The sequence below is a fragment of the Papilio xuthus genome, unplaced genomic scaffold (genome assembly GCF_000836235.2).
Source record: "Papilio xuthus unplaced genomic scaffold, Pxut_1.1 DF826933.1, whole genome shotgun sequence".
In the NCBI taxonomy this organism is placed as follows: domain Eukaryota; kingdom Metazoa; phylum Arthropoda; class Insecta; order Lepidoptera; family Papilionidae; genus Papilio; species Papilio xuthus.
The window spans coordinates 3,688,353-3,702,582 of record NW_013531716.1 but is presented as its reverse complement, the minus strand read 5'-3'; the positions used below and the strand labels follow the sequence as shown (position 1 = coordinate 3,702,582).

Genomic DNA, 14,230 nt, shown 5'->3' with positions numbered 1-14,230 from the left:
TTTTTGTATCCTTTCTCATCACAACATGTTTTATGTTAATATTACAGGTGTGTAAACTCATGGATAATATGAATGCGAAAGCAGCTGCGATTTTTTTTACATTATGCAACAAATGCTTGTATACTGTGACAATCTTTATTTATCTCATTTTAATGCTTATCTAAACTCAATCATATGTAAAAAAGTTAAATACTGTGATAATAAAATTTTTTATTAATAAGTTAATACACTATGGTTTTATACTTTTCCTTTACAGTAGATCAATCTGCAAATGCCATCATGAATATGACAAATGAAAATGAAGCACAACCACCAGATGTTGAAAATAATGTGGAGGTTCATCAACCCACAATTATACCACAGACACAATCACTTGATATTAATAGCAATGATAGTAACACTGCACAAAATATTACTGAAAGTGATCCCCAAAATGGAACACCATTAGGGGAGTCTCAAAACATTGAAAATAATATTGAACCTCATAACCCAAGTTCAGAGGGAAATATGGCTCAGTCTAATGTCAGTTACTCAGGGGCAGCACAAAGTGGCGCCAAGCCGAACAGACATACCAATAATAAGTTAAATACTATTCCCAAATCAGATTTGAACTTCTGGACAACTCAAATAAAACAAATTCTAACGCATCATAATAATGGTAGCCGAATATTAATAATTATGAGAGGTGTTCCAGGAAGTGGGAAAACATATTTGGCTAGAAAAATTCTAGAAGCAACTATTGGCGGTCCCAAATGTGATTTCTCTATGCACATTTTTTCAGCTGATGACTATTTTTTCATAAAAGGTTTTTATCAATATGACAGAATGAAGCTACAGGATGCACATATTTGGAATCATACTAAAGCTAGATCAGCAATGAAGCGAGGCGTGAGTCCTGTTATAATTGATAATACAAATATTGAAGTATGGGAAATGGAGCCCTACCTCAGAGATGGGGTAAATAATGGATATTTGATAGAAATCGTACAGCCAAATACTTCTTGGGCAAAGAAAGCAAATACATTATCACGTAAAAATATTCATAATGTGCCATTGGCTACCATTAAAAGAATGCTTAGCAACTTTCGAGATGGTATTAGTGCTGAAACATTGATGACTTCTTATAAGTTGTCTTATCCAAATCATTTGATTCCACCTGTTTTGAGAAATTTTCCTATTATACCAATGCAAACGGTCCCCACTGAACATTCTAATTCTAATGGTAACGCCGTCTCTAGCGTTGAACATTCAGAACATAATTGTAATACCAGTCCCGATAATATGACTGTTCAAAATAAAGAAAAGATAGATAATCCACCTCGCTCTTCAAGTTCTGATGAAGAAACGCAGAACATCACTGAAAATAACGATGATTTTTCAAATACGAAAGACACATTAAAAGAAGATAATCAAATTGACAATACTTTAGAGCAGCACACAGAACCAAATGTGCAAATAGAAGAACTTGAAAAAATTTATGAAGCTTGGGAATCAAACGAAAAGTGGGAAGACGACCCGGCTGGAGATCAAAAAACTGGTAATAGAAAGGAAGTTATGTGTGAGAATGAGGTTTTGGAAAATTCAAAGCCACCACGAAGTAAATTGAACAAATTTAAGAGAAGCTTAGAAGATACCAAACCAGACACAGATAATTTGTTAGCCAAATGCCATGATTGGAGTAAAATCGACATGTTTATGCAACCATGGGATGATAACAGTAAGGTAGACGAAGAAATACCCTTAATTGTAGTCGAAAAAGTTAGTAGCGGCACTTCCACAGACCTTGGTGGTATGAATGTTTCTGATGTAAACAAAGCTTCTAAAGTTTTAAGCGCAGTACCGAGAAATATAAATCTTTATTACATGCCTCTCGATAAAGAAAAAATTCCCGAAAAGAGAATGTTAGATATGAGTACCATGACTGATGAAGAAACACTAGCAGAAGTGTTTGAGGATCGCGAAAAAAAAATGAAATTTGCAATATTCAGGGATACATTTAAGAATATTCGCAAAAAAGATTTGAAGAATGTATTAGACATTTGCCAAGGTAATGTTCAATGGGCTTCGGAACTTATGCTTGATAACGTGGCTAATAGTGTATTTCCACAAGTAAAAAGTGATGATTCGTCTGATAGTGAGGACTCGTCTGATAGTGACGAAGAAAACTCTTGCGCTGTTAAGATAACTTCAAAACATGGTGATGCTGATGTTGATTCTAAAAGTAGCCAATGCGCTGAAGCTGATCAGATCTCAGACAAAACAATAAATAAGATTCCATGTGATAATTCGCAACCGAGCACAAGCATGAACACAGATCAATTATTAGTAAACTCGACCGATGTTACTTTAACATCTAGAAAAGGTAAAAAGGCAAACACATCTGAATATCATGTTAATTTAAAGAGACAAATAGAGAAAAACGTTGTTATATCTGAAAACCACTATTCGAAACATTGCTTAAAGATAAGAAATCAGCGTCAAGGAATTCGGCCGGATGTTACAGTAAATCAAGAAGATATTAAGGTGGATAACGCAGAAGTTCCTAGCAGTACACAAAGTCCTGACTATGCAGTACCAAGTACTTCCAATGCGCTCATGGAAATTCAAACAAATGAAATTGCTTTGGTAAATGGAAGCAATAGTGACGAAAGCGAAAACAATTTCCCTAAATCTGAAAATACTGTAAATGTCAATTTGAGTTGGGATTTTATTTCGAAATTAGATGAGCATTTTGGGAGAGATGATATGAATTATCCTGAATATGTATCACCTATAGTTAACATGCCGGAGTCCTTGCTAAATGAAATTAATGCTTTTTGGATGGAATCCTATATTAACCAATCAGAGGCGAAATATAAGGAAACTGAATTAATGATACAACAAGATGAAGAAATAGCTAGGTTAGTATTCAGATTACAAGTTTTTTTATTGATTCATTAATTAATTAATATAAGAAATAAACTAGCTGGCATGTGTTTATTTATACTAGTTTTGGTATATTTTAGTAATGACTACTGGTATTGGTGAAAATCATTAATATTGTTTCAGGGAGTTAGAGAGGCAGGAATTCGAATTAAACACGCCAACGGAGCCGACAACATCTGATTTAGAAGATTTAATGGACACTGAATTATCACTATCTTGGCAAAACAAAGTCATCTCTGATTGGAATAAGGATAAGACATTGGATTTGGCGGCTAGAATTACACGAGAAAATTTGAACAACTTATTTCCAGATATGCATCCACAATATTTGTCCGAAGTACTAATTGCTCATGATAACAATTTTAATAATACTGTAGAGGTGTGTTATTTGATGAATTTTCTTCGTACTAATATTATAAATGCGAATGTTTAAATGGATGGATGGATGGATGTTTGTTTGAAGGTGTCTTCAGAACGATTGAACGGATCACGCAAAAATTTTCCATACAACACAGGCTACTCATTTAGGTTTTTTTAAATGCGCGTATGTAGTCGCGGGCGACAACTAGTTTTTCATATTATTAACATCATCTACATTGTGTTAAATTTTCTAGGGACTTTTATTATCGACTGGAAAATCGGAGATACTGGAAAGGGAAAACGGATTAAGAGATTTCATAATGGCTAGAGGAACGGAACACCGGGAGAAACTACGCAATGAATGTAAAAAAGTGAGTTCGATTGTAGAAGTCAGTAGCTGTTAGGCGTATTTTTCAGTGCAGGCCTCTTTTAGAATGAAAATTACTCAAACAATTCAATATTAACTGCTGTCCCTATGTTTCCAAAGCAGTTATAATTATAATTCGCAAAGGTTTGTCATACGAGATTTTTTTATGGACTTCTTGATTTGTAACAATAGTCTCATAATGGAAAGTTATTAGTAATTTTTTTTTACAATTAAAGTCATGAAAACACCGTGTTTTATATATTATATTTTTTTTATTAACAGCAATTATCACAGACTGAACCGCCGTTTATAGCAAGCGGAAAAAAAGTTGATATGAAATTGTTCGAACGTTTTCGCAATCAAGCTGAGATGCATTTAACAAGAAGGAATCAGTAAGTAATTTTACTTCATTTTTAATCTAGCGCAGAAATTAGATAAACTACGCCAAATTTTGCATATTAATTTTGACAAATTACTAAATAAAATATTTATTAGCTGTGATTACTTCCTTAAGGTGCATTTTCTCTGGGCATTAACTCGGTCGTTCAGTATAGGGGGAGTCCCCGAAATAATACAAACGTCATGAAAATGAAACTCAGTCTTAGTACTTAATACTTTAGTACTGAATACTTTACCTTCATAATGTACCATATTTGTTTCTCTTTTTTCTTTAGAATTTTGATTTTCATCGTATATTTCAGGGTATACCAGAAAATTCGTGAGAATATGTCAAACGGTAACATGCAAGTCGCCAGATACTATTCAGACATCGCGGCGATGCATACACAGGGATATGATCATGCAAACTCTTTGGCTGTAGCAGCTCTCATACAGGTAAATATATAACTACAACTAGCTATTGCCAGCGACTCCGTTCGCAGGTTTAAAATTAATAAGTAGCCTATTTGTTCTTTTAGACTACGTTTTACAATGTTTTATACCTATGCCAATTTTTATCGAGATTTGTTGAGCCAGAGTTGCCTATTAACATACATCTATCCATCTTTCCCATTTATTATATTAATGAGATTAAGGTTTTCTTTTTATTTATTTTGATAAAAATATCTTTCACTTCTTTACCACATAACCTGTGTCAAATTTCACATTCATCCGTTTGTGCAATTTCCTTCAAAACATGTACAAATTTGTTGCTTCACGTATTAATATGTTTAGCAGGAAAAGAGGTAACGAGGTAGAAATTAATTAAGTAATTGATATTTAAATGTTATATTCAAGGTTATATACAAAACTATGTACATTAAAACAGCATTGATAAATAAATGTTTTTACATTCTTCGTTGTCTTTTAAAGAATCTTGTTTAAACGTAACGAATAGATAAACATATAACAAGTTTTGAGATGTCATTGTGTTATGTCATTTTTTTTTTCTTTTAAAATGAAATATAGTAAATAAAATCTGAAATCCAGCCAAGTTTCGACGCGTTGGATGACACAACTAAAAATTATAAAACATGTTAAATTTATATACTATTATATATTTAAAAGAATTCATCTATGCGAAATATGATCGATAAATTTTGTGTTATATAAAAGTAGAAATGATAAGATTAAAAATATTTTATATTTCTTATCTATTATCTGATTAACCTCTTCGGCGCAGAATAAAAAGTAGTATTATAATATTATATTTCCGCATACGCAACAGCTACATTACAGTTAAAGTCCCGTCAAAAACCGGAACAAACGCGGTTTCGCGGACACACACTTCCATTATTGCCTCAAATTTATCTATGTACACACAATAAATAAAATTGCAAAGTGTGTATGTATTATAAAAAAAGTATTTATATTTTATTTGCGATACTTATTACAAAAAAAAAATTTGGCTGTGTTCGGGTTCTTCGCTGACCTTTTTACGCAAAGTGACTGGCAACCGCTACTTTTACAATAAACTCCTTCATTGATAAGCTTTTGGGTATTAAATTGTTTAAACTTTCGTAATAAAAAAGTAACGGTTTTCGAATACCTAATCTGTAAATGAATACCTATTTTGTGTAATATTTTAGGTGGGAACGTCAGAAAATGATTACACGGCGACAATGGATTTGCACCATTTACGGGTTAGAGAAGCAATGGAAGGCCTCGATCTGTTCCTTGACTCTAATATACATAGACTACGGGAGATAAAAGGAAAAAAGAGTGTCAAATATATGACATTGTATTTCATAACGGGCCGTGGTTTGCACAGCCCTGGTCTGCCAAGAATAAAACCCGCCGTACAGAAAAGGCTTGCACAAAGGGGTATAGTGTAAGTATTTTAGCTTGCTGCTTTTAAATTCTTATTAATTTATCGATTTAAACTTTCATTTTATTAATTCATAAAACAAATAATTAAACAATTATAATATTTAAATAGATAATAGAGAGCTAAATCACATATTTGCTTGCTAATATTAAACTAATGCTTATTTATGTAGCGCGTTTTATTTCAGCTTTAAAGAGCGAAATCCTGGCTTGCTGATGGCTAAAGTTTATGCCGGTCATAGAATGACCTATGAAGTAGCCTAGCATCAGGCGATGGTACAAAGATTTAGAGCACAACCCCATCCACTAGCATATCAAGTTACCAACTTTTCTTGGTATACTTCTGTTGGGATGGTGCAACCGGTTGTACACCCTTTTATGCAACCTCAACCTATTATAGTGCCCGCTAATGCATACTATTATCATTACCAATATTATCAATATTACCAACAGCACCAATATTACCAAAATTACCAATATTACCAACATTATCAATATTACCAGTACTATCCGTATGTACAACATAGTGGTTTCTTCAAATAAACTATGTAAACTTCATACATTTATAACATGATATAAAAAATCACAATTTTACCGAATGAATTGATTTAAACCTATGCAGTTGTCTAAGATGTTTGGAAAAGACTGTGGTGTGTGTTACCTGATCGGCTTTAAATTCATTTTATATAAAAAAATATGAAAAAATAAATAAAAAAGTGGTGTGATACTTGTCGAATTTACGCGCGATCGCGCTATTTTTTGTTATTTTCTTTTAATAACGAAGACTTGGTCTTCTTTCACACGGCAGAGTGATATATCAGAATTCTTTTGTAACAAATTATCAATCGTTTAAACATAATGTCAATTTCTGTTCAATTTTTAATGGTATAGTCGTTACGGAAACTAACCATAGACTTACCAAAGTAGTAGAAAAACCAAAGATCTTAAACGATGATAAATTTTTGAAATTATATCCAAAACTAACTTTGTAGATATTTTGGTATAAAAGCATTCTGATAGTAAAGTGTATGTGAGACTGACTGGCATAGGTGATAACATATACATACATTGTAATGTATACTTGATAAAATATACCAAAACAGTAAACTTACCAGATTGGTAAATAAGTTGGAGGGAAATATCAAATATTGTTTAGTATTATACTCGCTATGAATTTACAAGCAAGCACTTAAAGTGAATTTCTGGTATGAATTAGACTCATTTGACGCTTTGTTTAGTTTGAGCGCAAGCTATTAGCGATTCGTGATTTTTGTATACATTTACTAGAATATGCTGGTCCAATCACGCTTAGCTGCTGCGCTTTGTGATTCACTCTATAGACAATGCAAACCCACATGCCAACTTCACATATTAGAGCTAGTTGTGAGCTTCTAAACATTTACAAAAATCACGAATCGCTAACGACTTTGGCTAGAACTAAATAAATGTTAATGGGCATTTAGCTACAGTGTGAACTTACTACTAGAAAAAAAATTAGAATTATTAAAACTATATTCACGATGGTTAGAACAAACTTCTCTGTTCCATTAAATCAGTAATTTATAATATTATATTATATTATAATTTAATATATAGCGAGTATTATACTGAAGAAGTTTTATACTGTAATTTGGCGGGATGTTTTTAAAAAATAACCTGGCAACTTTTGCTCAAATTTGATAAGACGTTTGTTTTTCTCAAAACTTTGTTTATATTATTTAGATTTATTTATTATGTAGGTTGTTTTAGTTAAGATTGACTACATATTCACTAGGTAACTCTGACAATAACCTTTTATGTAAATAGTTTGATTTTTAATATTTTCCTACTTATATGTAAAGATAACAGGGTGCCGTGTTTTTAAACGCGAACAATTAGTACGCACACTTTTAGACATATGTTACATTAACTTATTTTTTTTATTTTGTTTAAATAGTGAAACTTGGATTGAATAAAAAACCTTATAATCGCACAAAGGAGACATTTTTTGTATGGGAATTAAGCCCACAGATACCAGTGATAAACAGAAGCACATAAATTCTAGATTAAAAAAGGGTTTAAAGAGGACAACACTGAAATGACTAAATTATCATTTATTTTGAGGTTATCAACCATATCTAAATATATTGCACCGCAATGTTAATAAAAAAAATCATGATTGAATTTAGACTTTACAAAAAATAAATTATATTTTTTTTTCAATTACAAGTATTATTTGAAAATTATACGTTACAATATTGTGTGGGCACAAAAAAGCTATCTCCTTTGTCTGTTTAACCTTTCCAACAATATCTCGATTTAACTTTGAGGTTGCTGCTGTGCTTGCCATAATATTTAAATAATTAATCAAAAAAACTTCGGAGTATTATATGTCACCAGGTTTCACTATTTAAAATATTGTTTTAGTTTAAAGATTTTGTTAAGACATTTATAAATTTTTGTGTTGATAAAACCCTATTGGTTATTATATTTGTTATTATTTCTGTTACATATTAGGTTACCGTGTAAATAATTCTACCTAAGGATAACGTTTGTATGCAATACAACGTGTGAATAACAGTTCCGTCTTTTTGTTATAATTAATTATTTTAATTATTAGGATTCAGAACCGAGTGAATATGTTTTAAAAAATATATTTTTGTACTAAACTCTGGATAACCTATTTTTTTTTTACTTTAAGAATGTTTATAAAAATATATTAAAAATGCCTATTTTATAGATTTGACAGTTCTAAAACTTGTGTCAGCTGTAGTGCATGAAATAAATGGAATAATAATAGCGAACTGCATGAATATTCTAACGTAGACAAAAGTACCTACCAGAAATACAGAAAGCAACAAGTATTAGAAAATATCGATAATTCTTCAAATACGTATGCGCAAAGCATGCGTAGTGTTGTTGATTTGACTTTTTATAGAGTTGCCAGTCATTGGAATAAAAAAAGACAACTGCACGCTTCATATGCTAACTTAAAGACATAATTTATGTGCAGCATATGTATTTGACACCTTATACTTGTGGTAAAAAAAAAAACTAGCAAATTATCTCAATTTCTCACATCGAATGAGATTATAACACTGAGAAGGAATCAAGATTAGAAATGTCTTTACGTAATTTGTGCCGGTAATTGAGCCAGGCTATTGGTATTCCAAGAATTGAATCGAGTGCTATGTACGAGACACTGTTCGTGTCTTACGTAGGTTTTACTTCAAGTTAAAACTCATTGGCACTTGATATTTGTAGTAGTAGCTGTAGTGGTTTTTAATGTTATATCGTTGTGTAGAAAAGTAGATTGATGTGCCATAGAATTAGAATTAAATACATTCATCCTTTTTTTGGTTCTTTCTGATAAGTTTTGGTTATGGTTAAAATATATTTTTAATAATTTTTCTTATCGTAGTTATATGTTAAGATACAATTTTTGTAAATATATCAGAACACGAGCACGATCCATTTCAAAGGGTACAGTACAAATAGTAATTGAAATTTAGCTGAATTTATATTAAAAATAAAACAATCAACTCTATATCTCTGACAGTTCTCTATACTTTAGGAAAAATGTTCAAAACGTATACAGAAGTACATTTAAAATTTACACTTTTTAGATAAATATTATTTTATTTTACAGTGAACGAAAATATTAAGTACAATTATTTTGTTACATTTATTTTAAACAAGTAGAATAGGAAAAAATATTAATACGTCGTAGGATAGGATACTGCTTAAATATATGTCGTATTATCGGTGTTAAATATCCTCTTTGTTAGAAACATTTAAATGTTATCCTGAACAAAATATCTACGGGATTTAAAGTCATTGTGTATTCACACTAACTTGTATGACATTTATATCCCACTCATTGTCGTCGAAAAGACAAGGATAACGATAAAATCCAGTGCTGCCGTTAGGGTAGGTAGTGACTTGGTAACCGCCCAGGGCGCTGGTTCTGTGAATTACACAGGCATGGTGATCTTGCCTAGGCCTCTAGTAGACCGATAATGAATGCGTCAATAGAAGTCTTACTGCACTCTGAAATTTCACGCAAATACGACAGCTGTGACTGCGCAAACGCATGTCCCATTTATGTAGTATTTATAAGATATTCTTGATGTTTTGATGTTAGTAGGAAACTCGTATTAATGTTACTGTAGCGTTAGAACAAACTTGGTGTTGTGTAACTTTTTTCGCTAATATACACATATTTCTTCTTAGGTTAAACTCAATTCCATATAAGCCCTCCGCTGTTATTTAATCCCAAACGTGATTTCAAAGCCCCGGAAAGCCAAGGATGGTTTATGGGTCCAGTAGATTTGAAATTAGTATAAAAACTGATACTATAAATTCATTTGTGTTTTATATACTTTGAACTAAACTTGACTCGCGATTTTGTTGCATTTCAATGATTTAGAAGTGAGTATAGTGAAAAACGCATGTTCCTTTTTAATTCTCTCTTACCTTCTCACACTTATTTATGTAAGCCAATATAATGTATGTCTTGGACACCTAATCTTAGTTACATTTTTCGACTTTAAGTCAACTTCTAAAGTTAAATTCAATATATGTTCTTTTGATACAAAAGTACGTTGTAACTAAATTATAATATATTATTTTACGCTGCAATTTCCTTTCTGCTTTCTCCGTCCGACAATGCATAGCATTACGATACAACGCCGTCAATGAAGCATATTCTATTTTACTGTTTTTCTGTAATATTGACATTGGTATTTCATATTTAGGCCTAATTTATAATCATACTTAATCTTTGACCATGTTTTCCATTTTGAAAGCGGGAAAAAAAGACCGCAGAAGACTGAAAAAGGCTTTTGTTATTTTTGAAAATTCTCAAATTGAGACAGTTCGGAATTAACCTTCCTTCATCCTTACTGTAAGGATGATTTTTTTTTTGATAAATATAAAAACAAAAACCGCCTCTGTAAATAATTACTTCTAATGTTTAACAATTCACTAAATAAGGTTCTTTGAATATTATTATGCATAAATTATATTCGAGAATATTAATATTTTTGAAAGTTTTAATTCATATTTTAGAACGATGCTCATGGATTAAAGAAACTTTCCCCTTTTTTTTTCTTAAAATATTGTCCGCCTAAAATTAACTTAAACTAAAATTAACTAGCTCCTGTCACTTTGTATAAAATTTTTGACCAATTTTTAAATCGACATAAATCTTTCATAAGATTTTGGGAGCTTTAAACACAAGGTAAATTCGTAATAATTATGAATAGAATAAAAAAAAAACCGTCATATTTTTTATGATTACTTGAAATGAAACGGATTTTTGAAATTATATTGGAATATGAAATTTTGGTCTATCTTTTTTATGTCATTCAAATTAATACTTAATTATAAAATGATCAATTATGTTTCTACCTCTTATATTATCCTAAATCTATGTAATAAGTCAATTAAATAATTCCATAATTTATTCATTGCATTTTTTAATCAAAAATTATTACTTCAGATTATTTACATTTTACAATGCTGAACTAAGTAACCTATTTATTCTAAACTATAATTAAAATTAATTGGCCAGTTATATCTTCGCTTGCGTCAAGTAATTTTGTTTTAAAATATCATTGTTTCTTTTTTATATAAAAGAAGAACAAAAAATATAGTAGATGTAGATTTTTTTCATTCCCCATTAATTAATATGAAGCCTAATCTGAAGTTTTTAGATGATACGTACGCTTTAAATGTGTAGTTTACTGTTAAATGATTCCGCTTCTGATACAACATGAAATGGTCTTTTTCAATTAAAGACGCATTTAGAGTGGCACTCTTTCATCGTCTTTCCACTGCCTTTATGGCATTTTCTTAAAAGAAATAGTTGGTGTATCACGATCTTCATATATAGATGTTCTTGCACCGTTAGTTCGTAAGATTGGATGTGAATGGCTTAAGTAGTTAGTGCTTTCTGTGTCAACGCTTCAATAATAATTATAAATTCGACAAGACGTCACTTGGTAGCTTCTAGTCTTAAACTACTCAGAATATGTATTGATAATTATTTTACCATTTAAATTTTCTTGTGTACCTGTACGGTTTTCTTTTGTTAAACTTTTTGTCGTTATTTTAAGAAATTAGTCGTTTAAGTTGTATGGATTTCAAAGCTTATATTAGGATCTGTAGGTTCTATATGTTTAATTGGTTCTTACTTTATTGAATTGTCTACATATTATTTTACAGGTTATATTTGCAATCAGTTGACAGGCATAAAATAAAAGGAGGTTTTAATTTTGTTATTAACCTCAGTATTATGTTGTTACGGGTATTTTGTAACTTTCGTTTTCTATGAATTTTATTCCATGCAGTTTATGTTTACCTTACACAGGGTCTTTGTTTAAAACCTATCAATCTTTACGTATACACTTTTTCTAATAAACAATATTGATGTTTAGAGTTAGCAGTAGAGTCAATTTAAAGACAAATAAAGTATAGACGTGATATGTATATTTTTCTCCAACAATCCCCATCTCTTCGATAAAGTGACAGCTTCGCTGCATCGTAAGTATCTATTTCTTAATTATTTTTTGTACCTTTATTTACAGTTTAATTTTTAAATTTGGAAATTATATGCCTAAATTAAAAAAAAATACTTATGGGGAAAAATAATTTTAAATTAGATTAATATAAAGAAATTAACAGAAAAGCAAAGGCAACCTTGTCATTTTGGTCAGTTATCTTGAACCTAATTAGCGATAATTTTTAGTAAATGCTCTTCAAATTACTGAAAAGAAAGAAGCGCTGTGAAAGTTCTACAAAACGTCATTGATTTTCGTGATTGACAATTTTTACATTAGAACCTCATTAGAGATTTACTGCGGCGCCTATTTTTTGTTATTAGCAAAATTTTGTTTAGTAATTATTGCATTTCGACAATCAGAAAGCTGTTGGAAAATTACTACTGCAGCTGCTAAAGGAAGGTTGTTAAGTGACCGTGTTAGCCAATTACAATTTAAGCTTTTAAAGTCTGTTGCTTTTGATAATTCAGCGACGAATCGTGTTACTTATTACCTATCTAATATTCACTTAAATTTAGGTGATCTACCAATCTTTTCAATACTATTTAACATACGTCTATAGCGATCTGTAAAAAAAATAAAGCTTCTTTATTTTTTATTATAACCTCTAAATTTATTTAACTCAAGGACGGTATGGAAGAAACGAGGGCTGCAAAAGAATCATCTATGAAAATAGGTATCAAAGGGTTTGCAGGTTGTTGAAATCATCGCCAGACTATCGATATCAAGATTGTCATCATGAATTTACACCATTATCTACTTTGAAAGTGCAATCCGATTTTGATCTATCGATATAATTATATAACACGATACTTAAGTAACTATACACTATGCAATTGCAATATAAGTATGCAATGGTACGAGCTTTTCTGTATTATTGCTTTTGTATAATTTTATTTTAATTGCAAGAATATAGTTTATCGCAGCCACGGAGCGTTTCTCCAAGTTTGCTTTTGAGGAGGTGAATCTACGTCACTACCCCTAAATAAAGAACTCACGAGGACGTATGACATATTTTTTTTAATTTCTTCTTTGACAAATGCAATTGCACTCTTGCAAATCAACTGCTGTCGACGTCTGTTATCGAAACCTAATTACTGTAAAAGTTCGACATAAAATATATTACAGTACCAACTTACATCATAATTCTCGGTTACTTTGTAAAGGAAAGTTGTTGGTCGAAGGTAAGTGAGTACTTAGTACTTTTATTTGTAATTTAAAGCTAAGATTGTTTTTGTTTCAGATTCGACAGCTGTTATTTTAAACTGACCGGTTCCAGTATCTTTGAAATATTATCTCCGTTTGTTACAAACGGGGTCCGTATTATACTTAAAGATGTTATGTTTGAATTCGCATATCATATACTTACTTCTTTATTTCAATAGTAATACTTAATAAAAATGTTTTAAATGAAAATCCTATATTCATAGAGATGATTTTTTTACAAGTATCTACTTATAATAATAGGTTAGGTAATACCAACATGGATATATTATGTTGATAGGAATTTAATATCCATTGACTTGAATGTGTTTCAGACACTGTTTTTAAAAAAAAATGATTAATTTTCCTTTTCACCATTTTTTATGTGGCGGAGTAAGATATAGGCTGAAGAATGTAACCTGCGACTTCTTACGCTATGGAGCTGTGTATATTATATTTCTATTATACTAACATGAAAATTTATAGTATTTGTTATTTGATATAACCACAAGTTAAAATATGTTTGTTTTTTTTTTAAAGTATGACTACCACAATGAATAACTGTCTG

At 30.7% G+C, this 14,230-nt stretch overlaps 1 protein-coding gene across 2 annotated transcripts in view; it reads left to right on the top strand.

The window, feature by feature from the left end:
• The window catches only part of LOC106122094 (uncharacterized), an 8,622-nt gene extending 1,098 nt beyond the window's left edge, over positions 1 to 7,524 (top strand). For both annotated transcript variants that reach the window (XM_013317954.1, XM_013317955.1), the window contains exons 2-8: positions 257 to 2,900; positions 3,049 to 3,304; positions 3,540 to 3,656; positions 3,935 to 4,044; positions 4,354 to 4,486; positions 5,680 to 5,921; positions 6,106 to 7,524. In XM_013317954.1, coding sequence (XP_013173408.1) covers positions 257 to 2,900; positions 3,049 to 3,304; positions 3,540 to 3,656; positions 3,935 to 4,044; positions 4,354 to 4,486; positions 5,680 to 5,921; positions 6,106 to 6,181 — 3,578 coding nt within the window. In that variant the 3' untranslated portion in view covers positions 6,182 to 7,524. The remainder of the gene's footprint in view (positions 1 to 256; positions 2,901 to 3,048; positions 3,305 to 3,539; positions 3,657 to 3,934; positions 4,045 to 4,353; positions 4,487 to 5,679; positions 5,922 to 6,105) is intronic.
• The last annotated feature ends 6,706 nt before the right edge of the window (positions 7,525 to 14,230 follow it).